Here is a 26,972-nt window from a genome sequence, read left to right on the forward strand (position 1 = left end):
CACTGTCACTTCTCAGAAACCTCTCCTGCATGACTTTTGGTGTCTGACTTGAAATTTTCCTTCGCTGTAGCACAAGAGCTGGGGTTTGGAGTTTCAGCTCCCTGCTTTCTGGTGAACGCGGAGGTGGGCTTCTGGACTCCCTTTTCTCCTCTCCTGAGATTCCACTCCATGGTGACACAGCCAACTCTGCCAGACCTTGTGACAGCAGTGGGGACAGGTTCTATCCAGTAACAGCTGAGAGTGGAGAAAGGGCTGAGATTTACCAGGAACTAGGGGTGGGCACCACCTCTGAGCATGAGCAGGGTCCTGCAGGGCGTGGCCATCAGGGGCGTGGCCATTGGGCACGTGGCTATCCGGGCACTTGGCCATGGGGGGGCGTGGTCATCAGGGGAGGGACCTCACCGCCATCTTTGACGCCAGTCCTCCTTCAGGGTGAGAGGTGAGCTTTCTCCTCAGGGCCCACAGGGCAGAGCCTGGCTCCTGGAAACTGTGGGTCGCCCCTCAGGGAGGGGCCGAGCCCCCTTTTCCTCACAGCTACCTCAGGTGGGCGCCTGGTTCGGGGACACTATGGGTCATGTCCCTAGGAATGCCTGGAGCTCCCTTCTCAGATCTGCCTTAGGTGGACGCCTGGTTTGGGGGCACTGTTGGTCCTAGGGTCGCCCATAGCTCCCTTCTCCTCAGAGCTACCCCAGGTGGATTCTGTGCTTGGGGACACTAGATGTGACTCTAGGGACCCTCATAGCTCCCTTCTCCTCAGAGCTACCTCAGGGAGCCACTGAGCTTGGGGACACTGTGGGTCATGTCTCTAGGGACCCCTGTAGCTCCCTTCTCCTCAGAGCTACCCCAGGTGGATTCTGTGCTTGGGGACACTGGGTGTGACTCTAGGGACCCCCATAGCTCCCTTCTCCTCAGAGCTACCTCAGGGAGCCACCCTGCTTGGGGACACTGTGGGTCACTGTTAGACCAGGACACAAGAAAAGACCAGTGACTCCAATTAAAATCAAATGAATGCAAGCTGATCATTTCCACCAGCCGGGCTCCCTCTCCCACCCAAAACCGCGGGAAGAGACAGCCCCAGCTCCCTCGAAGCGCAGCTCCATAGCCCAGAAAGTTCCACAAAGGGGGTCACAGATAACAACACTCGGACAGCAGAGCACAAAGGTAGTTCACATTTTGCTGGCCCCGACATCAGAATTTATGAAGGTCATTGGAGCCTCAGAGAGGGGCGTGATCTGGCCAGGGAAGGCCAGGGTTCATGGGGCGTCACTACAGTTTCAGAGAGGGCTGCTGTGTGGTCAGAGAGCCAGGCGGGGGGAGTCCAAGGCACGGGCAGGCATTCCAAGCAGGTTCAGAATCTGCAGTAATTTACACGAAACCAAAATGAGCTTTTCATGGCTTTGTGGCAAGATGGTTCCCAATTTTAAGAGGGAATCAGGCTGGGTCTATCGTCATGTCTCTAGGGACCCCTGGAGCTCCCTTCTTTTCAGAACTGCCTGAGGGTGATGCCTGGCTTGGGGACACTGTGGGTCATGTCTCTAGGGAGGCCCAGAGCTCCCTTCTCAGAGGAGCCCAAGTGTGACACCAGCTTGGGGACACTGTGGGTCATGACTCTAAGGAGGCCTGGAGTTCCTTCTCCTTGGAGCTACCTCAGGGAGCCACCTGGCTTGGGGACACTGTGGGTCATGTCTCTAGGGATGCCTGGAGCTCTCTTGTTCTGAGTTGCCTGAGGGAGATGCACTGGAAGCTTCTGGAATGACCTGCAGCAGGTGTGGGAAATGTGGCATTGGTGAGGAGAGAGCCCCACCTTGGGACGGAGAGCTGGGATAGCCTGGCTGTGCACCCTGCTCCTTCACTATTTCATTCAGGCTGGCTCTGCAGCAGGCCTTAGGTTGTGACCCTCATCATCTGTTTAAAAATAATTTACATTAGGTATTTATTGTCATAATTTGAAAAAAAATTTAGTTGTAGTTGGACCTAATACCTTTATTTAATTTATTTATTTTTATGTGGTGCTGAGGATGGAACCCAGGGCCTTGCACGTGCTCGGCGAGTGCTCTACCACGGAGCCCCAGCGCTAGCCCCTCATCATCTTCCCACAGTTACCCCAGGTTATTCCTGGAGAACCTGGGTGGGATGAAGGAGGAATGATGAATGAGGTCCTAAGTCCAGGAGAGACTCCATTACTTGTGTTCCTTATTGCTTATTTTTTAAAATATTATTTTAGTTGTCCATGGATTGTGTTTTACTTATTGATACTGAGAATCAAACCCAGTGCTTCACACATCCTGGGCAAGTGCTCTGCCACTGAGCCCAACCCCAGCCCTCCTTATTATTATTTTTTTTTAAAGAGAGAGAGAGAGAGGAGAGAGAGAGATAGAGAGAATTTTTAATATTTATTTTTTAGTTCTCGGCAGACACAACATCTTTGTTGGTATGTGGTGCTGAGGATCGAACCCGGGCCGCATGAATGCCAGGAGAGCGTGCTACCACTTGAGCCACATCTCCAGCCCCCCCTCCTTATTGTTTTAATGGTTCTTTTATTGCAGTGTCAAAGTAGTAGAAAAGAATACGGAAAAATGGAAAAGCACATGTGTTAACAGCCCACTACTCTATTTCAGTTTAGAATATTATTTGTAACAAATGTATTTATTAAAAATGTATTTCAGGGCTGGGGCTGAAGCTTCCTGGTAGAGTGCTTGCCTAGCATGTGTGAGGCCCTGGGTTTGATCCTCAGCACCACATATAAATAAATAAGATACAGGTATTTGTTTGATCTACACCTAAGAATATTAAGAAAGTTTATTCCATGTGCTATACTCATGAACCACATTTCATCAAACTAAACTCATGAAACTAAACTCATAAACCACATTCTTATTTGGTTGAGAAAATTCCAGTTTAATTGTCAGTATATGTAAAGACATTTTCTTTTCTACTTTTCAATTTAGAAAGCATATCCCTATGTCTTATTAAAGTTCTACATTTGTTTATTTATTTTTATGTGGTCCCGAGAATTGAAGCCAGTGCCTCACACATGCTAGGCAAGTGTTCTACCACTGAGCAACATCGTCAGGCCCTAAAGTTTTACATTTATAAAAAGTTAAATCTCTTATTCATTGCAAGCAAGGGATTGGGTCTTCTGATGAGCATGATGCTTTGTATATTGCCAGGAATTCTTGTTGGAGAACTCTATTTGTGTTTTGTATCTTTTCAAAATATCACTTGAAAATATACCATTATGGTTTGAGTTCTGAAATTTGAATTTCTTCTTTTGAGGCTATATGTTTATTAGCAGTTAGAGTTATTTCATGTGAAGTGCCATAATTAGATTTTATCTTAATGTTTGTGCCCCTATGTACCTATAAATTGGCTTTTAGAGCAGAGTTGAGTATATTGCATATCTGCTGGGTTTATTAGAAAAATACATACACTTTTTATCATATTTAAAATGTTATCATATTTAAATTAGTAGAAGCAGAGGTTAGATATGTTAGTATTGTGAGCTGAACAAAGTGCAGGTTTACTTTACTTATTTTTGGGAGGTTGATATAATGGCTTCTTTCCTGTTCTATTCCTGCTATGGTTGTCTATGACCAGATGTCTGGCCTGGAGAATTTTTTTCACACTGGGTGTTGAACTCAGGGCCTTGTATGTGCTTGGCAAGCAGTTAGCTACATACATCCCCAGCCCTTTTTAAAATTTAATTTTGAGACATGGTCTTGCTATATTGCCCAGATGGGGCTCAAATTTATGATCCTCTTGCCTTAGCCTCCCAAGTAACTGGGATGACAGGCATGTGACTGGCATGTCCTGGAGGAGTTTGATGCCAGTCTCAAGTTTCCAATGTGTTAATAATTTCAGAAGCTATATTATGTCCATTTTTCTTCTCAACAGTCAATAAGTTCTTTTTGTTTTTTCAATCATATGCTTTAATATGAACATGCTTCATGATGTGTCCCTGCTGTTCATGATAGTCTAGTTATGCGATTCACAGCAAGAGTGTTTTGATTCTGATAGTCTCAGTGGTGTTTCAGGTCCTACATATTTTCCCTGAAGCAGTGGTCATTCATTTCCTAGTTGATTACACTAATAAGATACAAATTCTTTTTTTTTTTCTTTTGTGGTGCTGGGGATTGAACCCAGGGCCTCCTGCATGTTGGGCAAACCCTCTTCCACTGAGCTGCATTGACAGCTCCATAGATCCTTTAGTTATGATTAGCTTCATGACTAGCTAGACTGATAATAAAAATCATATAGAAATTTTACTGAATTTGAAACATTCAAGAGTGTGGACATCGAATAATTCTTTGTGATTTCTAGAGTAGTGTTTTTTTCATAATATAGCAGCATCTCAGATCAGGCATGGATGGAGCTGCCACCTATGCTCCTATTCTCACCATTTCCTTCAGAATGTCATGGAGGAAATGAACCTTGGTGTCTTCTTAAACTCTTATGCTCACAAGGCAGATTGATTTCCAATCTTGTTTACCTTTTTCTTCTCATTTAAGAATTTGGGCATCTGATAGTTCCTTATGGTTTTTAGACGGTAGCATGTTTTCCCGTAACACAGAAGCATCTAAAGTCACTCTTGGGCTGACTGCCACCTGTACTTCTCTGGGCTCACCACTTCTTGCAGAGCATCTTGAAGATGGACACTGGTGTCCTTTTAAACTTTAATGCCCAGAAGGTGTCACTCATCATCACTGCCAGTGCTGTTACCTTTTTCTTTTCTTTGACTATTTGTCCAGGGCAAATATTTTGTTTTATTACTGCTAAAATGTATGCATAGAAACAAAATAGAGACAAGGATTTTTGGAAAACTAATCCAAAGTGAAAGTGAGTCAATTTGCCATTGGAACATGTATTTTTAAAAAGCGGCTCTTTTGATAAAATTCAGCCATGAGTTGAAATAAAATCTCATTTTTTCCTCTAGTCTAAAGCGATCAAGTTTTTAGAAGTACCTAGTGACAGCATAAAAAGATAACAAGTTGGGGCTGGGGATGTGGCCCAAGCGGTAACGTGCTCACCTGGCATGCTTGGGGCACTGGCTCGATCCTCAGCACCACATAAAATAAAATGTGGGGAGCCATTCTCACACGTGACTGGGCAACTCCCGGATGGGGTGTGAGGCGCTCTGGCTAAACTGTGTTGGAGCTTTCCCAACCCTCTCCTGGTGCGAGAGCCTGTCCCTGTGGGGGTGTGACTGACCACTGATCCTGAGGCCAATCACTGACCCTGACCTTGGAGTGCTGCCCCTCTCAACCTTCATTGGATGGAATTCTCCCCTGAATTTCTTGTTCCCCAATAAAAGGCCACTCCCAGGTGTGCTCTCTCTCTCTCTCCTGCTAGCCCTGAATAAGCCTTGCTGCCCTACCGGGTGGTTCGAGGTGAGAATAAAATAAATATGTCATGTCCACTGAAAACTGAAAAATAAATATTAAAAAAAGATAACAAGTTTACATGTGTTACTTCAACACAGCAAATAACAGAGGCACTTGTCTTGAATTAAATATTGGCTTGAGTTATTTGATTTTTGTGTTATAGTAAATTTTGTGTTCATAATAAAATACAGACGTACATAATAGTGTCATTTACCAGTAATTATCTATACAAATAATTAAGAAAACAGGTGTTTCTGAAAATGTAGCCATGTTCATTTATTTATTTTTTAGTTTTAGGTGGACAGAACATCTTTATTTTACATTTATGTGGTGCTGAGGATTGAACCCAATGCCTAGTGCATGCCAGGTGAGCTCTCTACCATGGAGCCTCAACACAGCCCGAGAATGTAGCCACATTTAAATTTATTTTTAGTGTCTTTATACAGAAATTTCAAAGGAAGCCTCAACCTGACTTTTCCCTTGTGATGACTTAGGTGCACTATCTCAGATGCGTTAACATCTTAGACTGTTTGTCATGAGGAATAAACACTAGTATGCTATAAATAACTGAAGTTGTATTTCCTCTGGGTTCTCAGTTCTGCCTCTTCCTGTTCCAGGACCCCACCCAGGACCCCAAGTGACATCCAGTCAGCATGTCTCATTAGACTCCTCTTGGGGTGATAGTTTCTCTGAACTTCCTTGTTCCACTGACCTCGGCACATGGGGAGGACCTGTCAGGTATTTTTAGATTGTTCTACTTTGGGGTTTACTTGTTTTTCCTCACATCTAGACTTGGGCCATGGGTCTGGGGGAAGCAGTCACAGAGGTGGAGAGCTGCTCTGTCATCTCAAGCCCTCAAGGTGAATGTCACCTTAGTACTGAGTGTGCTCAGCTGGCTGGGGAGTGCCTTTCAAGGTTCCTTGGTTTTCTCATATTTATCCTGGGGCTGTGGGTCTGGGGCAAGCAGGGCACAGAGGTGGACAGCTGTTTTGTCATTTCAGACCCTCAGGTGAATGCCATGTGAGTACTAACTGTGCTCACCTGGCTAAGGTAGTGCCTTTCTGACTGTGGAGTTACTGTTCTCTGCATGTGCCCATTGTCTGTGTTTCTGGAGGAAGTCATTATAGAGGGCCCACACTTAAGGAACAGGGAGTTAGCTGCACCTCCTCGATGGCCTCGTCTGCCTTAGTTATCTGGTATGCTTCTTCACAAGAGGTTTCTGCACAAGAGAATGGCATGTTGTGAATAATTTATCTCAGTCTATAGCTTTTCTTTTTTTTCTCTTTTCACAGAGTTTAAAATTTAATTTTTTCATATGATGCTGGGGATTGAACCCAGGGCCTCACATATGCCAGGCAAGTGCTCTACCACTGAGCTATACCCCATCCCTTTAAACATCTCCCAGGCTGGCCTTGAATTTGCAATCTCCCTGCCTCACCCTTTTTTTTTTTAAAGAGAGAGAGAGAGAGAGAGAATTTTTAAATATTGATTTTTCAGTTTTTGTTGGACACAACATCTTTGTTTGTATGTGGTGTTGAGGATCAAACCCGGGCCACACACATGCCAGGCGAGCGCGTTACCGCTTGAGCCACATCCCCAGCCCCCCTGCCTCAGCCTTTTGAGTAATTAGGATTCTTGGCATGCAACACCACACTTGGTAAAAATTTAATTTTATAAAGTCCATGCTATCAATATTTTCTTCTGCCATTTAGTTTTAGTATTGTGTGTTAAAACTCACCACCAAGGGCTAGGGATACAGCTGAGGTTGTATGTAGCTGAGGTTGTCCACCATGTGTGCAGCCCTGAATTTGATCCCCAGTTCCAGAACACACACACACACACACACACACACACACACACACACACACACACACACACACAGAGTTACCACTCTCTAAGATTACATGGATTTTCTTCTGTTTCTCTTTAAATATTTTTTTTCAAATTTTAGTTATGGATGATTATGAGTCAATTTTTGTGGAAACTTTGGTTTGGATATACTTTCATTTCACTGAATATAGTTTCCAAAGCTTGTTCAATCACCATTTTTTGACAAATAGTGTTTAATAGGTTTCATTTCCATTTGAATTTCCAAAATCATGTGCCGAGTTTCTCTTCTTGCAACTAAAAGGCTCAGGGGTCATCCAGGTAAACTGGGCTGACTGGGCTGTGCAAAATGACCACACAACATACACAAATACCTTTTACTTTGGGGTCACTCTGATGGCTCCTCTGACCTTAAGGGTCCGCAGGAAGAGAGAGAGAGCGAGAGCACGCGCTGACCCCTTTTAGTGAGAAGTTATTCAAATGAGGCAAGGGGTCAGGTATCAGAGGGCTGAGTCTATCTTCATGATGTCCACTGTCAGCAGGTTGACTGACACCTGGGTAGGCCACACCCAAGGGCACAGTAAGAGGAGGGGACACACAAGGCACTTCCATGGAAGATTCTACCCTGAACAGGGCAAGGAGTTATATTACAAAGGAACAGGAGAGCGTAGCTTCACTCATGACCCATGGGGCTATAGCAAGACACACCCATGCCCCAGACACCGACCCTCAAACCCAAGAAGGTGGGGGAAGCTCTGCCACATTTCTGTGACTGAGCGCCTCACACCCAGCTGGGGAGTATGACTCAGTCACATGCAAAGTTGGTCTCCCACAGAGTTGCCTCCTGGCCTCCCAGTCCCTGAGCAGACAGTGGTGGTCAGCAGGAGGACACCCACTTCCTGGGCCCCTGCTTGGCCTCCCCAAGGTCCCCGCCTGGCCCCTCAGCACCCTGTATCAGGGGCTGCACCTGAGACCAGGTCTCTCCTCTTCCCAGGCCAGCTGCCCCTCTCCAGGACTGACCACTCGGCCAGGACCAACTCCACACAGGCCTCACTCCCAGATGGAGGCTCGAGCCCCAGGATGGCCCTTCCTGGTCACAGCACTGCCCGCCCCTGCCCACAGCACAAGCTGCACTCTGCCATCATGACCACGGGACCCCAGGACAGAGACTCCCGGCACCTGGCAATCAGCCGTGTGCACCTGCAGGCCACCTGTGTGGGGACCTCCAGGAGCCCTGTGCTGAGCCCTCTGGAGTCGGGGACTCAACGTTCTAAGTCACTCTTAGTATGTGCATGTGGGAGGGCAGCGTGAAGCCCCTGTGCAGGGACAGTGTGCAGGGGCCTCTCGGGGTTATGCAGGGAGTTCCCATTCCACCAGCACCTCCAGCCTAGTCCCTGAAGACCCAGAAACAGACGCTGGAATGAAAACTTGTGTGTGAACATTCACAGCAGCACCATGCACAAGGGTCAGAAGGGAGAAGTGACCCAGTTGTCCACTGAAGAGGAATGGGGAACAGGACGAGTCCATCCACATGATGGAATATTACTCAGCCTTGAAAAGGACTGCAGCTCTGCAAGTGGGATGGACGTTGAGACATGGGGGTTGGTGAGAGAAGCCGACACAGAGGGTCACATAGTGTGGACTCTGTGGGCAGGACCTATCCACAGCAGGCCATCCAGACACAGGCAGTGGGCAGGTGATGGGGCTGGGCAGGGGACTGGGTCACTGCTGGAGTGTGGGTGCCTTTCAGGGGTAAAGGGGCTATTTGGAAGTAGAGGTGCTGGGCGCCCAGTGCTGTGAAGGCACCTGATGTCCAGCTTGATCCCTGGCAGATGGACTTGTGCACGTCCAGCACAGCTACAGCCCATGCTCAGGTTCCTGCTCTCAGTGATCCAGCACCAAATGGAGGCAGAGAGGTCAACCTCAGAGTTACCAGTGTCAGCCACATGTTCTGAAGTCTGCAGGTGACCTGTGGGGACCTTGTAGAACACACGGGGGCATTACAAGCCGAAGCTGGGTGACCCTGGACAGAGCGTGGGGCGGTCCCTGGGGGGCAGCAGCTGCAGAGATGACATTGAGGTGGCCACATTTATTGTCAGCTGTGAACAGCGGTCAGGCAGGGAGTGCCCCGCCAGAGCCGAGCCTGGCCCCACCCCAGGGACGGAGGCCTGGCTTGAGCTGCGCTGGACGGTGGAGTCCCTCAGCCAGCGAAGGGGCGGGATGCGTCACCCCCAGGCCCGTGACCTGCGGGAGGAGAGGGTGGAGGTGAGTCCCTGGGCGTGGCTGAGTCTCCTGGCAGCCCCAGCCACGGCAGTGCCAGCCACGCCAGCTTCCTAAACCTCCCGTAAATGTCTCTGTGCACAGCAGGGCACGTGGGGCCTCGGGAGGGCTGTGTTCCAGGTGGACAGAGGTCCCCATGGATGCTGCCACGCCCGCTCCAGTCCCCGAGGTCAAGATGCATTACACCTGGCCAGCAGCCGTGGCCGGGAGCCAAGCTGACCCTGGCAGGGAGACCCCACTGACCTTGAAGACGTGTCCAGCCTGTGGCTCCCGCAACAGCTGCTCGGGACTCAGGCTGTCTGCTGCAGAGGTCACGTACAGGTCGGAGTAGTCAGCCCCCCCAAAGCAGCAGGACGTCACCCTGGACACTGGCATCTACAGGGTGCACAGCCGCGTCCCTGTGAGGAAAGCTCAGGTACGTCCCTGAAGCCCAGCCACCTGCCTGCTGCAGGACCCCAGGTGGCCAGACTGTGCCCACTCCCCAGTGGGGCCCTGGGCCTGCTGGTTCTCCCTGGCACCTGCAGCACTTGATCCCCAACTCTGCCCTGCCTCATGGACTGCAGGGGTCAGCAGGGCCACCTGGAGCCCAGGAGCTGGAGAGGCCAGTCTCCTGGAGGGAGCTGGACACATTTAAGAGGCAGGTCCTTCCACATTTGCACCCCAAAGCCTGTGAGTGGGACCTGGTTTGGGAACAGGGTCTCTGCAGAGATCACTAGTGGAGGGTCCTGAGATGGGCTCCTCCTGGGTCAGGGGGCCCTCATGCAATGGCTGTGTCCTCCCAAGAGACAGAGGAGGGGACACAGACCCAGAGGAGGAGCCCCGTGGAGACAGAGGCAGAGACTGCAGTGAGGGGCCTCCACCCCAGGGCCACCTGGAGCCCAGGAGCTGGAGGGGCAGGAGGAGCCTCCCTAGAGCCTGTGCAGGGAGCTCAGCCTGGGACCCTGGTCCAGCCTCCGCCCTCCAGGGTGGGAGAGGAAAAGGTCCTGTGGTTTTCAACGCTGGTTTGTGGTCATTTTCTACATCATCCCCTGTGTTCCCTGCACTGGCCAAGTGCTGAGCGGCCTCCCTGGCACTCCACCATCTGCACAGTCCCCCTGTAGCTGGACAAACATGTAGTGCTGCCCTCCCACTCCCGGACCCTGAACACCGTGGCCCAGAGCACCCCATGGCCCCTCCTTGACCAACTGCCCTGTGCACACACCTGTATCGGGGTCCATGCGGATCACCCTGCCTCCGTCAATGCAGGCCACCCAGAGTGTCCCCGTGGTGTCCACGCACAGCCCATCTGGCATGCCTTGCTCTGGCTCCAGCTGGCACACCAGCCGTGGGTTTGCTGCGGCAGGACAGACAGAGGCGCGTGGCCCCTCACTGCCCAGACCAGGAGGTCACATAGCGTGGCCTCAACAACGGGAGGGAGTGACAGACCCGGTGGCGCATCTGGGACCCCAGGAGCGGACTCGAGGGTGTCGGAGGAGAGCTACGGAGGTTCCCACTTGGGGAGGATGTGGGGGGCTGGCCACAGAGGCCCTCCCTGAGAAGGGTGTGGGGGGCTGGCCATGGTTGGTCCCACCCAGTGAGGGCTTATGGGGCTGGCCATGGAGGCCCCTACTTCAGGGAGGGTGTGGGGGGCTGGCCACAGAGGACCATACCTGAGGGAGGGTGTGTGGGGCGGGCCACGGAGGCTCCTACCCCAGGGAGGTGTGGGGGCTGGCCACGGAGGCTCCTATACCAGGGAGGGTGTAGGGGGCTGGTAACGGTGGCCCCGCCCAGGGAGGTGTGGGGGCTGGCCACGGAGACCTTCCCCTGGGGAGGGCGTGGGGGGGCTAGCAGTGGCGGCCCCTACCCAGGCCTCCTGTCTGCACGTCGTAGTCATAGGCCCGCACAGAGTAGTCCAGGCTGTCCACGTGGTAGAGGGTGCGATGGTCCAGGGACCAGTCCAGCCCGTTGTGGATGCCCAGCTGGTCCAGCTGTCTGACCACCGGGCAGTCAGCGAAGAGTGTGTACAGGGAGCCCTGCCCCGGCTCCCACACTCCTGGAGCGGACGCCTCTGGCATGGTGCCTGGAGAGAGTGGAAGGTCAGTGGGCAGCGCCCTGCCCTGCCCACCCCACACAGACCCGCTGTGCAGAGCTGTGGTCACCCTCAGTCGGGGGTCAGCAGGCAGGATGGCCCTCAGGCGGCATCTGTGAGTGAGGCTCTGTGCTGGGCGAAGGGGGGACCCCAGAGATGTTCCACTGGGAAGAGGCCTGCTCAGGCAGAGGTGCTGGGCCCTCAGCCGCACGTGAATGGCCCCTGGCCAGCAGCTCCGGCTGCTGCCCCACCCTGGCGGCTTCAACCCTCCCAGGGTCCTCTCTGGGCAGGGACCCAGGAAGAATGACCTGGAAGCCATGGGATTTGGAGTGGGAGGGAACCTGTGGGCTGCCCAGCGCCTGCATGGCCCCCGGGGGCCGCTTGCCAGCAGCCTGGCGCCCCAACCAGCCAGCACCCACCATGACAGGAGGCTCTCCAGGTGGCCAGGGCCAGTCCTTTCAGCAGCCCACCTGCCACAAACCTCCCGGCGGGGTCCACCTTCCCGTCGTTGAACCTGTTGTGGGGCTTGTCCCTGTCCAGCCAGGCTGCCCACTCCACCTGCCCCGTCGCCCAGTCCAGGAGGCCAAGGCAGGTGCCAGAGGCCACCACGTAGCTGCCCTCTCTGCACAGAGCCACACGGCCAACAGGATCTCCTGGGAGGACAGCAGCGTGGCCTGGTTGTTGCTTCTCCAAGAGACGGTGCCACCCCACCCACGGGGCTCCCGCCAGGAGGCACTGTCAGGGCACAGAGCTCGTCTCAGCACAGGACCAGTCCTGCTGGGCCTGCGTGGACCACCTCTCTGCACCCCCTCCCCACGACGGCCACCACAGGGCCTCCAGATGGGACTGGAGGCTGCTAAGCCTGCCTGCAGGGCCACCAGGACTGCAGGAGCAGAGAGCGCTGGCCTCTCCTCACATCAGTGCCAGTGTGAGAGCCGCGGGTGCCCCTGAGCCCTGGGTAGGACTCTGGGCCTAGGGCAGGCTCCACAGGAGGGTGCCTGAGACCAGACACAGACGTGGGGCCAGCCCTGATCTGCAAGGGGGACAGTGGCACCTGCCCTTGGGGAGGGTGAGGGTGAGTGGGGGACGCTCCCAGAGTGCTGCTTCTGCTCCTCAGGGGGTCGTCATCCACACAGGTGTGCAAGCCCCACAGACACACAGGTACCTCCCAGGTGTGTGAATCCACAGGGGTCAGCAGTCCACACAGGTGTGCAAGCCCCACAGACACAGGTACCTCCCAGGTGTGTGAATCCACAGGGGTCAGCAATCTACACAGGTGTGCAAGCCCCACAGACACTCAGGTACCTCCCAGGTGTGTGAGTCCACAAGGGTCAGCAGTCCACACAGGTGTGCAAGCCCCACAGACACACGGGTACCTCCCAGGTGTGTGAGTCCACAAGGGTCAGCAGTCCACACAGGTGTGCAAGCCCCACAGACACTCAGGTTCCTCCCAGGTGTGTGAATCCACAAGGGTCAGCAGTCCACACAGGTGTGCAAGCCCCACAGACACACAGGTACCTCCCAGGTGTGTGAATCCACAGAGGTCAGAGTCCACACAGGTGTGCAAGCCCCACAGACACACAGGTACCTCCCAGGTGTGTGAGTCCACAAGGGTCAGCAGTCCACACAGGTGTGCAAGCCCCACAGACACTCAGGTTCCTCCCAGGTGTGTGAATCCACAGGGGTCAGCCGTCCACACAGGTATGCATGCCCCAGGTACCTCAGGCCCACCCTCTGCAGCCCCCAGACCCACTTCCTTTGTCCCACCCTCTGCAGCCCCCAGGTCCACTTACTCAGACCCATGGTCTGCACCTCCCCAGAGAGTGGGTTCCACCGGCACACAGTCCTGGCGTTGATGTCCACATACACCAGCTGCCCGGTCTCCTCTTCCCACACGGGACACTCCCCCATCCTGTGCCTCTCTCGGATGACAGCCTCGATCCTGGGGGACGCCATGGCCTGGGAGGAGGACAGGGCTGTGAGTGCCCTGTTCCCTGTCCCATTCTCCTGGTCATCCGGTGAGGGCTGCTGGACTGGGCGCTCCCGGGTGTGTGACATCCTGTGGTCTCAAGGACAGCCCTCTTCTGCTCATGAAGCCTCACCCAGGCAGACATGGGGAGGCAGAGAGGGACCCAGCCGAGCCTGCGCCCCTCCTGGCTCCTCTGTGCCACCTGGCACTCTGCATGACCCGAGAGGTCGACAGAACGTGCAGGTGCCCCGTCACTTGAAGAGGCTCCCCCTGGCAAGGTTCCAGGAGTCCCCCTTTCCCTCTGGTGGCACAGTGTGCCACCTCCCCCACCTTCCAGGCCCCCCACCTACAGCCTGGGAAGCAGGGGCTGCTAAGCTGAGCCACTGTCCAGGTGGGCCCGGCTCAGAGGCTGGGGTGGGGTGCGATCTGCAGGTGGCTGGCTCCGGAGCACACACCCTGCCCTGTCCGCCCAGGAGACCTCTCCCCCAGAAGGGCTCACTTCTCAAGGCTCCTGTTAATTGGGTTGCTGTGAGACCCCTGCGCTCGGTGGGACTCAGTTCACAGGGCCCTTCCTGGATGGCACCAGGAGGCCCAGCAGCCCAAGGCTCCCATACTGGGGCGGCTCACGTGCTCCTCAGCCCAGGTCCTGTCCTGCTAGCTCAGCTCTTGGGACTCCACCGCACTCTGGCCTCAGCCAGCTGAAGGCTCCACCAGGTGGGGGCGGCGACTCCCTTCCGCCCTCCCCTCCCCTCCCTCCCTCTGTGCTTCGCCAAATCAACAGAGCCCCAGGCGGTGGCATGTCACCCGCTCTGTCCTGCAGAGCCAAGGTAGCAGTTGCAGGAGTCGCCCGTGCACTCTGCATTAGAGTGGGAGAAGCAGCAGCCCCTGGGACCTCGCTTCCGTAGAGACCCCCGAGGTCGCGGCCAGCGCCCCACCAGGCATCCCTGAGACTTCCCCTTAGGGCCGACCACGCGCCTCCTCAGCCCTCCTGGGTTCTCCCCTCGCACAGGCGCTGCCCTGGGCAGCGGGACACTGTGCTTTTCTCCTACTGCAGAAGAGCGCCCGCTTGCAACTGCGGGTCCACGGGGCTCACCCAGGCAGGCTCACAGGGAGCACAGGCTTGGCCCGGCAGGCACACAGGGACGCAGGGGAGGCACGGGTAGCCCTGGGCAGGCACACAGGGCGCTGGGCAGGCGCAGAGGGGGCGCTGGGCAGGCGCACAGGGCGCTGGGCAGGCGCAGAGGGGGCGCTGGGGAGGCGCCAAGACCTCTGGGCAGGCACTCGGGGAGCTGGGCAGGCGCAGGGGAGGCACGGGGAGCCCTTGGCAAGCTCACGGGGCGCTGGGCAGGCGCAGAGGGAAGCAGGGGAGGCACGCGGAGCCCTGGACACGCACGCGGGGCGCTGGGCAGGGCTCTACTCACAGGCGTCCTGTAAAGAACTGACTATGACCTCTGAGCTTCACCTGCTGTCCCGACCCATCCTCGCACACCTGGCCGTGGCACCCAAACTTCACAGACACCAGCGCCCTCCCCCCCCCACCGAGTCATCCTCCGCCCTCTGAGATGGTCTGGGCGCCACTCCCCCAGCCTCCTGCAGGCTCCTCCAGCGGCCTCTGCCCACGTGCCACTCCAACGACTGCAGTGGGGCCAGGGACCCTGCGTCTCTCCTGTCACCTCCGCTGTCTCCCAGCAGGATTGTTGGGGCACTCCGCAAGGAGAGGGTTTTCGCGGGAGGTGCTGCTGTCTTGCAGGCCCACGCCAAGGGTTCCTCCCGCTGTGGAGGAGGGCTTGGCATCCCCAAGTCTTCCCGTCCCCGAAAGGAGAGGTGCTGGCCGGTTGGAGGTGGAGTCCCCGCACCCACTCTCCATGCCACTAAGTGAGCCCAGCTCCTCCACACCCCAGGCTCCAGCCCCAGAACCCAAGGACCCCAGGCTCCACGGTCCCCTCCCCATGGGCTAGAACCGGCCTTGTGGGTGAAGGACTCCCTTGGGAACCTCCTCCTCCTGGGTTCCAAGCCAGCGCTCGGCAGCATCCTCACCCCAACCCTGGTCCCAGAGCTCCTTAGGGCCCTGGACTGCAGGCGCCTGTCTGGGAGACCACCAAGGTGGGAGCTGGGGGCTGGTTCCTGCTCCCACAGCCCAGGAGAGGCCACCGCCTGGGTGGAGGGGGTCTAAAGGAAAATGGATGGAGAGCTGAACTGGAGCTCATCCACTCCATGAAAGGTGCTGGGGCTCTTGGGAGCACTGGCTGCAGCCAGGGGGCGCCCCCTCACCCCAAAGGTTCCTGCTCAAGGGGAGGTCAGTGTGTAGCCTGGCTCTCACCAGATTGGGAGGGGCCCTCTGGTCCTTCTGATTGGCCCTCAGGGTTTGAAGACAGGTCAGGTCCCCCTGCTGGGCAGCCTGCAGTGGCCCCTGGAGCGACCGCAGCATGGGTGTGTCCTCTCACTCTCTGGGCACAGTGGACAGGACACACACCTGCTCTGTGGGGCTCTTGTAGGAGCAGACACCTCCCAGGACCACCAGTGACGTGCAACTCTTCAAAGCTAAGGGGACATATTTAGGGAGCCTTGTGGGACCCTGAGGTCAAGATGGCTGGGGTGGCCCCTGATCCATCCCAATGGCTCTCCTCTCTATGCTCAAGCCAAGGACAGGCAGCGGCTGGACAGCGTCAGACCTCATGACATCTTGAGCATCAGGACACAATGCTGCCTTGGCTCTGTGGGAAGGTACAGTGGGCTGGAGACAGAAACCAAAGGGGACAGGCAGTCCCTTGGCTGGGCGGGCAGGGTGATGGCCTCCATGCAACAGGACCTAGCTCTCCCTGAGACACACTGTGAGGGCACAGAGCCCCACACGCCCTTTGCTCCCACATTCCAGGGGCCCTGGCACCAAACCAGTTGTCATGCCCCCGTGACCCCACAACAGGACACCAGGCACCCACCCTTCCCCGCTTCCTAGTGGTCCGGCTGTCCTACCTCCAGAGTGCTCGTCCTCCACCTGCCAAACGCTGTCCGGTTCCCAGGCCCTGCCTGGAGTCCTGGGGCAGCTTCCTTCTGCACCTGGGGTGGATGATCTCATCTGTCTCATGACTTACACCCTCTGACCTGCCCATGACTCCCCCGTTTGTAGATGAGCACACACGGGCTCCCAGATGGGACTCCATGCCCAGCACCCTGCTTGGAAGTCTATCAGGCATCCCACATGGGCTTGCCCACTTGCCCCTGCTCCCCTGCCTTCCTCCTCCCCGTCAATCACCTGCCTTCCTCCTCCTGACAATCACCTGCCTTCCTCCTCCCCACCTGGGATGCCTCCCCATGTCCTACCCCAGTGGGCTGAATAGCACCCCAAGTGCACTGTGACCTCGGGACAGGGCTTCTTTTGCACGTAGGGTTTCTGCAGATGTAATTAGGTAATGATCTCAAGATGATACCATCCTGGGTCAGGTGGCCCTCATGCAATGGCAGTGTCCTCACTACAGACTGAGGAGGGGACACAGACACAGAGGAGGAGCCCTGTGGGGATGGAGGCAGAGACTGCAGTGAGGGGCCACTAGCCCAGGGCCACCTGGAGCCTGTGCAGGGACCTCAGCCTGGGGCCCCTGGTCTTGGCCTCTACCCTCCAGGGCTGGCAGAGGACAGTTTCCTGTGGTTTTCAGCTGCTGGTTTGTGGTCATTTCCCACATCAGCCCCAGGGTTCCCCTGCACTGGCCAAGTGCTGAAGGGCCACCTTGGCACTCCCGCCATCTGTAAAGTTCCCTCTGTAGCTGGACAGGTCGTGCCTGGAGCCTACCCTGGAGCCTGTGGAGGGAGCTAAGCCCTGTGACCCCTGGTCTCAGCCTTCTGCCCTCCAAGGCTGGGGGAGAAGATCCCACTTGACTGGGGAAATGGTTTCAGCCCCTGTGACACTTTGCTTCCAAGCGCAGGACACTAATAGGGCCATGAAATTGCATCCAAAGTTGGCCCCTCATCCCTGCCTTCCAGATGTCCTGTCCACCAGGCTCCTCCCCCTCCCCCCTGCTCAGCTCTGCAGCTCCCTGGGCCCTGGGGCTCCTTCCCCCCTCCCCTCTGCTCAGCTCTTTGGACCACTGAGCCCAGGGATGCTTCCCCCCTCCCCTTTGCTCAGCTCTGCAGCTCCCAGGGCCCAGGGGCTCCTCCCTACCTCCCCTCTGCTCAGCTCTTTTACTCCCTGGGGCCCTGGTCTCCCCTCTGCTCATCTCTGCAGCTCCCAGGGGCTCCTCCCCCTCCCCCCTGCTCATCTCTGCAGCTCCCAGGGGCTCCTCCCCCTCCCCCCTGCTCAGCTCTGCAGCTCCCAGGGGCTCCTCCCCCTCCCCTCTGCTCAGCTCTTTGGACCCCTGGGTTTGGGAGCCTCTTCATCAGGTCTCCCTGGCACCACCCTCTCCGCGTCTGCTCCCCCAGAGCAGGAGCCTTGTGCCATGTCAGTGTGAGCCTGTGTCCCCTGCAGTGACACTTCTAGTGTCCTGCTGCCACCCTGCTGGCATGGGGTGGGCTCCCCCACCAGAGCAGGGCTCAGTCACATGGACAGTGTCCAGTTCTCACCCTCCTGGTGACACTCCTTCCTCCCTGTGGGACAGCTGGAGATAGTGTGCTGGACTCTGCCTGCTGGCCCCACATCCCACTTGGCTGTCCAGAGAAGCCGTGGTGGCCCTGAGGCACCTTGGAGCTGCAATGGCCTGTGTGCTTGTGGTGAGCCCACCAGGTGGTACTCCCTGTGGGAGACCTGCTGGAGTGACTCGCTGGACCCCGACACAGGCCTAGGCCCCGGGGTCATGCCCCCTGTCCCCTGGTGGGTCAGCTGGCTCCCTCTGTCCCCGAGCATGAGACCCTGCCCTCCTCTCTTTGGGTCTGTGAGTGGTAGCACTGCTCTGTCATGTCTCCTGTCTAGGAGTGGCCTCCTCTGGGGCCCAGCTGAGCACCCCCTGTCCCAACTCCTTCCCGATGGGGGTTGTCGCCCAGGGGCTGTGTGACAGGAAAGCACCCTGGGTCTGCCAGAGCCTCGGGTCACCTGGCCTTAGGCTGCTTCCTGGGAGAGGCACAGGGGCAAGGTGGGGCTCAGGCTGTGGGTCTGCCTGGGGACAGAAGTCTCCCTGAGAGAGAGGCTCAGCGCTCCTCCATCACCAAATCCCATAGCCCAGGGCCTGAGCCTCCCTCCTCCTGCGCCCAGCACTCCATGTCCCTCATGAGCATGTGGTTGGCCTCAGGGTCCCGCAGGAGCACTTTCCTGTCCCAGGAGTGACAGGCTGACTTCTTCCCCAGGCTGTGGCCTCAGCCTCCACCTGAGCCTCTCCTGAGTGACTCTGGGTCCTGCACCTGCCCCCGTCACAGCCCTGAGTCTGTGTCAAGGTCACCTTCCACTAGCACCTGTTCATCAGACTGCTCGGCTCACCTGCCTGGTGTGTCCAGCACCGGCAGGACCAGGATAGCCCCGCCCACCTGCCTCTGTGTGTCCGTCTGGGGCAGGACCAGGACAGCCCCGCCCACCTGCCTTGTGTGTGATCATGGGATGGACACAGTCCCTCAAAGCAGACAGCAGCGCTGATGCTCAGAAGACTGTCTGCGCCCCCTGCTGGCCGCCGTCAGCCCTACACCCTGCACTGCTCACCTGCCCTGTGTGTCCAGGGCCGGCAGAACCAGGACAGCACTGCTCACCTGCCTGGTGAGTCCAGCTCCGGCAGGACCAGGGCAGCCACGCCCACCTGCCCTGTGTGTGAGCATGGGATGGACCCAGTCCCTTCCTCAAGGCAGACAGCGGCGCGGATGCTCAGAAGACTGCCTTCGCCCCCTGCTGGCCGCCGTCAGCCCTACACCCTCGGGGCTCAAAGCACCTCCTGCCTGGGGTCCACATCTCTGGGGTTGGGGTCCTGAAGGGCAGGCCGTCCTCTGCAGGGTCCTGGGAAGCTCCTTCCTGCATCTTCCCACCCCTCAGGACCCCAGGCCCTAAGCTTGGGTCCTCATCACTCCAGTTTGTCTCCCTGTCCCCTCGGTCCCTTCTCCATCTGCCCCTCTTCTCAGCACCCGGCTGACTCCTTGGGCCCAAGACCCTCCAGGTCACCTCCCTCTCCTCATCCCTACCTCGTCAGGTGGCAGAGGGCCTTTGGCATTCCCAGGGCCGGCAGTGGAGTGGACACTGATATTAGCGGGCCACAGAACTCATGCCCTGGGCATGAGTCCTTCCCGTGTGGGCCGGGAAAACGGGAATTGGGTCTTCGCTGGGTTTGTGGGCCAGGTACCTTTGTTGCTAGGGCAAGTCTAAGTTCTGAATGGAGAGTCCACAGACAGGGCTGGAGGCCGGGGCCTCCTCCACTGGGCAGCCTTGAAGACAGGTGCCCTCCAAGGGAAGTGCCTCGTCTACTGTCTGGGGTGTGCACACCCGCGCTCCTCATGGTCACTCTCATGGGAAGCCAAGGTCACTGAGGAGGATACGGTGTCCCGTGTGTATACTGCAGAAGGACACTGTGTTCCGAGTGTAGGCTGGAGGAGGACACTGTGTCCCCAGTGTAGGCTAGAGAAGGACACTGTATCTGAGGCTCCCCAGTGTAGGTGGGAGAAGGACACTGTGTCCCCAGTGTAGAGTGGAGGAGGACACTGTGTTCCGAGTGTAGACGGGAGGAGGACGCTGTGTTCCGAGTGTAGACTGGAGGAGGACGCTGTGTCCCGAGGGCCGACTCGGGGAGGACGCAGTGTCCTGGGTACATTCACGACCCCGTCCCTGCCAGGACTCTTCAGGCTCTGTGCCCTGGACTCCATCAGATCTCTGAGGGGTGTCGGGCTGGGTACTTCTGCAGGGAGGCTCACTGAGGGACACAGGCTCCCACGTGTCCTCCTCCCACTCTGACAACAGAAGTGAAAGTGGTATTCCTCTGGCTGTTCTCCGGCTACACCTGACCTGGGCTGACCCTAGGAGGTCGGGGCTGAAGGCTGGACCCACACCCAGGGCCTCCACCACGCCCCGGGCCTCCACCACGCCCCGGACCTCCCCCAATGCTGGCGCCGCCCCTGACTCCGCTTCCCGCCGGGCCATTCCGGACCCCAGCGTCCTCCAGGGCCTCCCTCCTCCGAGCCTGCGCCGCCCCCACTCCCCGCCGGACCCAGATCACCTCCCGCCGCCCCGCTCCCCTCCCCGCCTGCCGACCGCCCCCGGCCCGTCCACCGTCTCTGGCCCTCCAGGTGCCCTCTGCGTGGCCCCCCCGCGGTCCGCTCAGGACCTGGACACTCTGCGCCGCCCCTGAACCGGTTCTTTGGCCCTCGACTACTCCCTGCCAACATGGGCTCTTTGGGTCCCCCTTTTCCACTCTGTCCTCGACCCTCGGCCCTTTCCGTACACACTCGGGTGTCTCCGTACAGACTCGGCCCTTCCGAGGCAACTCGGCTCTCTTCCATCTCCCTGGGCTCTTCGCCTTGTCTCTCGGGTGTCTCCGTACACACTCGGCCCTTTCCGTACACACTCGGGTTTCTCCGTACAGACTCGGCCCTTCCGAGGCCACTCGGCTCTGTTCCTCAAGTCTCCACACTTCAGCCGCCGTGGGCTCTTCGCGTTGTCTCTCGGGTGTCTCCGTACACACTCGGGTGTCTCCGTACACACTCGGCCCTTCCGAGGCCACTCGGCTCTCTTCGTGAAGTCTCTGCACGTCAGCCGCCCTCGGCTCTTCGCTTTGTCTCTTGGGTGTCTCCGTACACACTCCGTACACACACTCCGTACACACTCGGTGATGTCCCCCACCCTATATCTGACCACCCGTTCCCCTATAATGTCCCATCACCCCGTTATTGACCAGCTTCCTCCCCCTCCCCCGTCCCCAGGTGGCATCTGCTCACCTCAATATCTGATCCCATGTCCCACCACCCACTCTCCCAGGGGACATGAGAGGAGCAGTGGTGGCGACCCCTGAGGGCCTGTGCATACAGGAGCCAGCCCTGTGTCCAACCAGCTGAGAAAACACCGCCCACTGCCCAGGAGGCAGGCCGGGTGCAGGCTGGTGCAGGCTGGGTGGGATTGCTGAGCCCGAACAATGAGCTGACAAGCACCTAAACCACAGGGACCACTGTCCCTCCATTGCCTCCACTGGGGACCCCTGCTCCCCACTCCCCAGTCCCTCTGAGCTCAGGCCAGTGGCCTTGAACTCCCAGACCCCAGGTTCCCCTCTATATGCCTGGGTTTGTTGGTCCCCTCAGAGCTTAGCTCCCAGGCAGACGAGGGGGCAGGAGCCCTGAGGGTCCAGGCCTGTCCCCCTTATCTCCAGGGAAAACAGGTGTCACTGGGATGTCAACATTCTTGGCCTGCAGCTTCTGTCCTGCCTGGTAGCAGCCATCCTGGAATGCATGATGACCTTGGGCTAGGATGAGGAGGCCAGGGGTCATCCCCCTCTTCACAGGCCCCTCGAGACAGCATGGCTCCTGCCCCCTGCCCAGCACCTGAGGATCCACCTGTGTGACCAATTTTTACGGAACTCCCAGTAGGTCCCACCTGGTGTCCCATTAGTGGGGTGCACCTCCCCTTAGTGTACGCCAGGAGGGACCAGGAGGATTGTTATGGACTAGCTGAGGGGTCCACAGATCCTCTGTAGTGGGGGCTGAATAGGAGAACACTTGACTACAATATCCAGAATCCTCCCGGCCCGCAGCTGCCCAGGGTATCTGTAGTGACTCCACAGAGCGCCACAGCACACTACCCAGAATCCCTGGGGCCTGCTGCTTGGCGGGGGAGGGGGCCCATCTTGGTGAGAGCTCTGTGGACAGACCTCTGGACTACACTACCCAGTATGCAAATGGCCCTTGGCTTCCGGGGAGGGCCATCACATAATGGTTGCATGAGCCTACGTCTGGACTACAATACCCAGAATGCTCAGGGCCATCAACTTCTGGGAAGGGGGGAAAATCACTGTAAGGCTTGCGTGGGCAGACCTCTGGACTACACTACCCAGAATGCTCAGGGTCCTCGGATTCCAGGACGTGGGGTAATCAAGGTGAGGGATGCATGGACAGACCTCTGGACTACACATCACAGAATGATCTGGCCTGCTGCTTGGCGGGGGAGGGGGCTCTTCCTGGTGAGAGCTGCGTGGACAGACCTCTGGACTACACTACCCACAATGCTCAGGGTCCTCAGCTTCCAGGACGTGGGGCAATCACGGTAAGGGTTGTGTGGGCAGGATGCTGGACTACACTAGCAGAATGATCGGGCTGCGGCTTCCAGGGAGGGGCATCACGGTAGGGGTTGCATGGGCCTACCTCTAGACCACAGTAGCCAGAATGCTAATGACCCTCGGCTTCCAGGATGGGGGGCATCGTGATTAGGGTTGCGTGGCCCACCTCTGGACTACACTACCCAGAATGCTCGGGGGCCATCATGGTGAGGTTTGCGTGGGCAGGATGCTGGATTGCAATACCCAGAATGCTCCAGGGGCCATCATGGTGAGGGTTGCGTGGGCAGACCTCTGGACTACACTACCCAGAATGCTTGGGGCCCTTGGCTTCCAGTGGGGGGGAACATCATGGTGAGGGTTCTGTGGGCGGCCCCAGAACGCTAGCGGCCCTCGGCTTCCAGGATTGGGGGCATCAGGGTATGGGTTGCGTGGGCAGGATGCTGGACTGCAATACCCAGAATGCCTGGGGCCCGCTTCCCCAGAGGCCTCTGCGGCCGGCCTCTTGGGTATCGGGCCTCCCACAGTTGGGCACAGAGGTGGGGATTCCCGTGTGCTGTGTTGCGTGCTGGCCAGCTGCAGGTGGCCACCAAGGGCTGACTAGGACCGGCGTGTTCATTCCTTTGCCTGCTCCACGGGCTGCAGCTGTGCTTGGAGGGGCCGAGTGCAGAGGAAGGCGCTTAGGAAGGTGGTCTCCTTGACGCTTTCTCCTCCTGAACGTCCACTGCAGTGATGTCACCAATGGGTACAACTGGACATCAGAAGATGTCCACATCTGTGATGTCACCAATGGGCACTACATTACCCAGAACCCTCAGGTGCTGCAGCTCCCAGGATCCTTTATAGTAATTGAGCCTGAAACTACACTACATTACCCAGAACACTCAGGGGCTGCAGCTCCCAGGATCTTTTGTAGTAATTGAGCCTGAACACTGCACTACATTACCCAGAACCCTCAGGGGCTGCAGCTCCCAGGATCCTTTGTAGTAATTGAGCATGAAACTGCACTACATTACCCAGAACCGTCAGTTGCTTCAGCTCCCAGGATCCTTTGTAGTAATTGAGCCTGAACACTGCATTACATTACCCAGAACTCTCAGGGGCTGCAGCTCCCAGGATCCTTTGTAGTAATTGAGCATGAACACTGCACTACATTACCCAGAACCCTCAGGTGCTGCAGCTCCCAGGATCCTTTGTAGTAATTGAGAATGAAACTGCACTACATTACCCAGAACCCTCAGGAGCTGCAGCTCCCAGGATCCTTTGTAGTAATTGAGCCTGAACACTGCACTACATTACCCAGAACTCTCAGGGGCTGCAGCTCCCAGGATCCTTTGTAATAATTGAGCATGAACACTGCACTACATTACCCAGAACTCTCAGGGGCTGCAGCTCCCAGGATCCTTTGTAGTAATTGAGCATGAACACTACAGTACATTACCCAGAACCCTCAGGGGCTGCAGCTCCCAGGATCCTTTGCAGTAATTGAGCCTGAAACTACACTACATTACCCAGAACCCTCAGGAGCTGCAGCTCTCAGGATCCTTTGTAGTAATTGAGCCTGAAACTACACTACATTACCCAGAACCCTCAGGTGCTGCAGCTCCCAGGATCCTTTATAGTAATTGAGCCTGAAACTACACTACATTACCCAGAACACTCAGGGGCTGCAGCTCCCAGGATCTTTTGTAGTAATTGAGCCTGAACACTGCACTACATTACCCAGAACCCTCAGGGGCTGCAGCTCCCAGGATCCTTTGTAGTAATTGAGCATGAAACTGCACTACATTACCCAGAACCGTCAGTTGCTTCAGCTCCCAGGATCCTTTGTAGTAATTGAGCCTGAACACTGCATTACATTACCCAGAACTCTCAGGGGCTGCAGCTCCCAGGATCCTTTGTAGTAATTGAGCATGAACACTGCACTACATTACCCAGAACCCTCAGGTGCTGCAGCTCCCAGGATCCTTTGTAGTAATTGAGAATGAAACTGCACTACATTACCCAGAACCCTCAGGAGCTGCAGCTCCCAGGATCCTTTGTAGTAATTGAGCCTGAACACTGCACTACATTACCCAGAACTCTCAGGGGCTGCAGCTCCCAGGATCCTTTGTAATAATTGAGCATGAACACTGCACTACATTACCCAGAACTCTCAGGGGCTGCAGCTCCCAGGATCCTTTGTAGTAATTGAGCATGAACACTACAGTACATTACCCAGAACCCTCAGGGGCTGCAGCTCCCAGGATCCTTTGCAGTAATTGAGCCTGAAACTACACTACATTACCCAGAACCCTCAGGGGCTGCAGCTCCCAGGATCCTTTGTAGTAATTGAGCATGAAACTGCACTACATTACCCAGAACCCTCAGGAGCTGCAGCTCTCAGGATCCTTTGTAGTAATTGAGCCTGAAACTACACTACATTACCCAGAACCCTCAGGGGCTGCAGTTCCCAGGATCTTTTGTAGTAATTGAGCCTGAAACTACACTACATTACCCAGAACCCTCAGGGGCTGCAGTTCCCAGGATCTTTTGTAGTAATTGAGCCTGAAACTACACTACATTACCCAGAACCCTCAGGGGCTGCAGCTCCCAGGATCCTTTGTAGTAATTGAGCATGAAACTGCACTACATTACCCAGAACCCTCAGGAGCTGCAGCTCCCAGGATCCTTTGTAGTAATTGAGCCTGAACACTGCACTACATTACCCAGAACCCTCAGGGGCTGCATTTCCCAGGATCCTTTGTAGTAATTGAGCCTGAACACTGCACTACATTACCCAGAACTCTCAGGGGCTGCAGCTCCCAGGATCCTTTGTAATAATTGAGCCTGAACACTGCACTACATTACCCAGAACCCTCAGGTGCTGCAGCTCCCAGGATCCTTTGTAGTAATTGAGCATGAACACTGCACTACATTACCCAGAACCCTCAGGTGCTGCAGCTCCCAGGATCCTTTGTAGTAATTGAGCCTGAAAGTACACTACATTACCCAGAACCCTCAGGGGCTGACGCTCCCAGGATCCTTTGTAGTAATTGAGCATGAACAGTGCACTACATTACCCACAGTCCTCAGAACTTCAGCTCCCAGAACCCTCTTTGATGGCTGAGCAAGCCCTGGGACTGAAGTACCCACAACCCTAAGGGGGAATTTATTTTTTAAAAATTTTTATTTTATTTTATTTTATTTTTTAAAGAGAGAGAGAGAGAGAGAGAGAATATTTAAAAATATTTATATTTTAGTTCTCGGCGAGACACAACATCTTTGTTGGTATGTGGTGCTGAAGATGACCTGCAGCAGGTGTGGGAAATGTGGCGTTGGGGAGGAGAGAGCCCCACCTTGGGACTGAGAGCTGAGGAGAGCCTGGCTGTGCACCCTGCTCCTTCACTATTTCATTCAGGCTGGCTCTGCAGCAGGTCTTAGGTTGTGACCCTCATCATTTGTTTAAAATAATTTACATTATGTATATATTGTCATAATTTGAAATAAAATTTAGATGTAGTTGGACCTAATACCTTTATTTAGTTTATTTATTTTTATGTGGTGCTGAGGATGGAACCCAGGGCCTTGCACGTGCTCGGCGAGTGCTCTACCATGGAGCCCCAGCCCCAGCCCCTCATCATCTTTCTACAGTTACCCCAGGTTTTTCCTGGAGAACCTGGGTGGGATGAAGGAGGAATGATGAATGAGGGTTCTAAGCCCAGGAGAGACTCCATTACTTGTGTTCCTTATTGCTTATTTTTTAAAATGTTATTTTAGTTGTCCATGGATTGTGTTTTATTTATTGATACTGAGAATCAAACCCAGTGCTTCACACATCCTAGGCAAGTGCTCTGCCACTGAGCCACAACCCCAGCCCTCCTTATTGTTTTAATGGTGTCAAAGTAGTAGAAAAGAATACGGAAATATGGAAAAGCACGTGTGTTAACAGCCCACTACTTTATTTCAGTTTAGTATGTTATTTGTAACAAATGTATTTATTAAAAATGTATTTCAGGGCTGGGGCTGAAGCTTCCTGGTAGAGTGCTTGCCTAGCATGTGTGAGGCACTGGGTTTGACCCTCAGCACCACATATAAATATATAAGATACAGGTGTTTGTTTGATCTACACCTAAACATATTAAGAAAGTGTATTCCATGTACTAAACTCATGAACCACATTTCATGGAACTAAACTCATGAAACTACACTCATGAATCACATTTTTCTTTGGTTGAGAGAATTCCAGTTTAATTATCAGTATATGTGCAACTTCCATCTTTAGAAAATTTTTTAAAATATTATTTTTAGTT

General features: G+C 55.5%; 1 protein-coding gene and 2 long non-coding RNA genes across 8 annotated transcripts in view; 2 read left to right on the forward strand and 1 right to left on the reverse strand.

The window, feature by feature from the left end:
• Positions 1–26,192, forward strand: LOC144371920 (uncharacterized). The gene is made up of 5 exons (XR_013431988.1): positions 1–543; positions 5,999–6,119; positions 8,203–8,904; positions 9,041–22,670; positions 25,923–26,192. It is a non-coding gene; the product is annotated as an uncharacterized LOC144371920 (long non-coding RNA).
• The window catches only part of LOC120890926 (uncharacterized), a 106,507-nt gene that overhangs the window by 66,666 nt on the left and 12,869 nt on the right, over positions 1–26,972 (forward strand). The gene's annotated exons all lie outside the window — the stretch shown is intronic.
• On the reverse strand, positions 9,283–19,935 carry LOC144371919 (regucalcin-like). Of its 4 annotated transcripts, none has more exons than XR_013431984.1 (8): positions 19,771–19,935; positions 16,499–16,582; positions 13,350–13,515; positions 11,976–12,209; positions 11,332–11,547; positions 10,690–10,821; positions 9,732–9,863; positions 9,283–9,452 (listed from the first exon to the last, which is right to left on the reverse strand). XR_013431984.1 is itself a non-coding variant. In XM_078035202.1 (8 exons), exons 1-8 carry the CDS (start codon positions 19,933–19,935, stop codon positions 9,321–9,323), a joined length of 1,188 nt encoding a protein of 395 aa, XP_077891328.1. In that variant the 3' UTR covers positions 9,283–9,320. The 4 variants fall into 4 exon arrangements, 3 of the variants coding, with proteins under 3 accessions (XP_077891328.1, XP_077891330.1, XP_077891329.1); XM_078035202.1 differs by having other exon boundaries at positions 9,732–9,790; XM_078035204.1 differs by lacking the exon at positions 11,976–12,209 and having other exon boundaries at positions 9,732–9,790.

This window comes from Ictidomys tridecemlineatus, chromosome Y (assembly GCF_052094955.1).
Source record: "Ictidomys tridecemlineatus isolate mIctTri1 chromosome Y, mIctTri1.hap1, whole genome shotgun sequence".
Lineage (NCBI taxonomy): Eukaryota > Metazoa > Chordata > Mammalia > Rodentia > Sciuridae > Ictidomys > Ictidomys tridecemlineatus.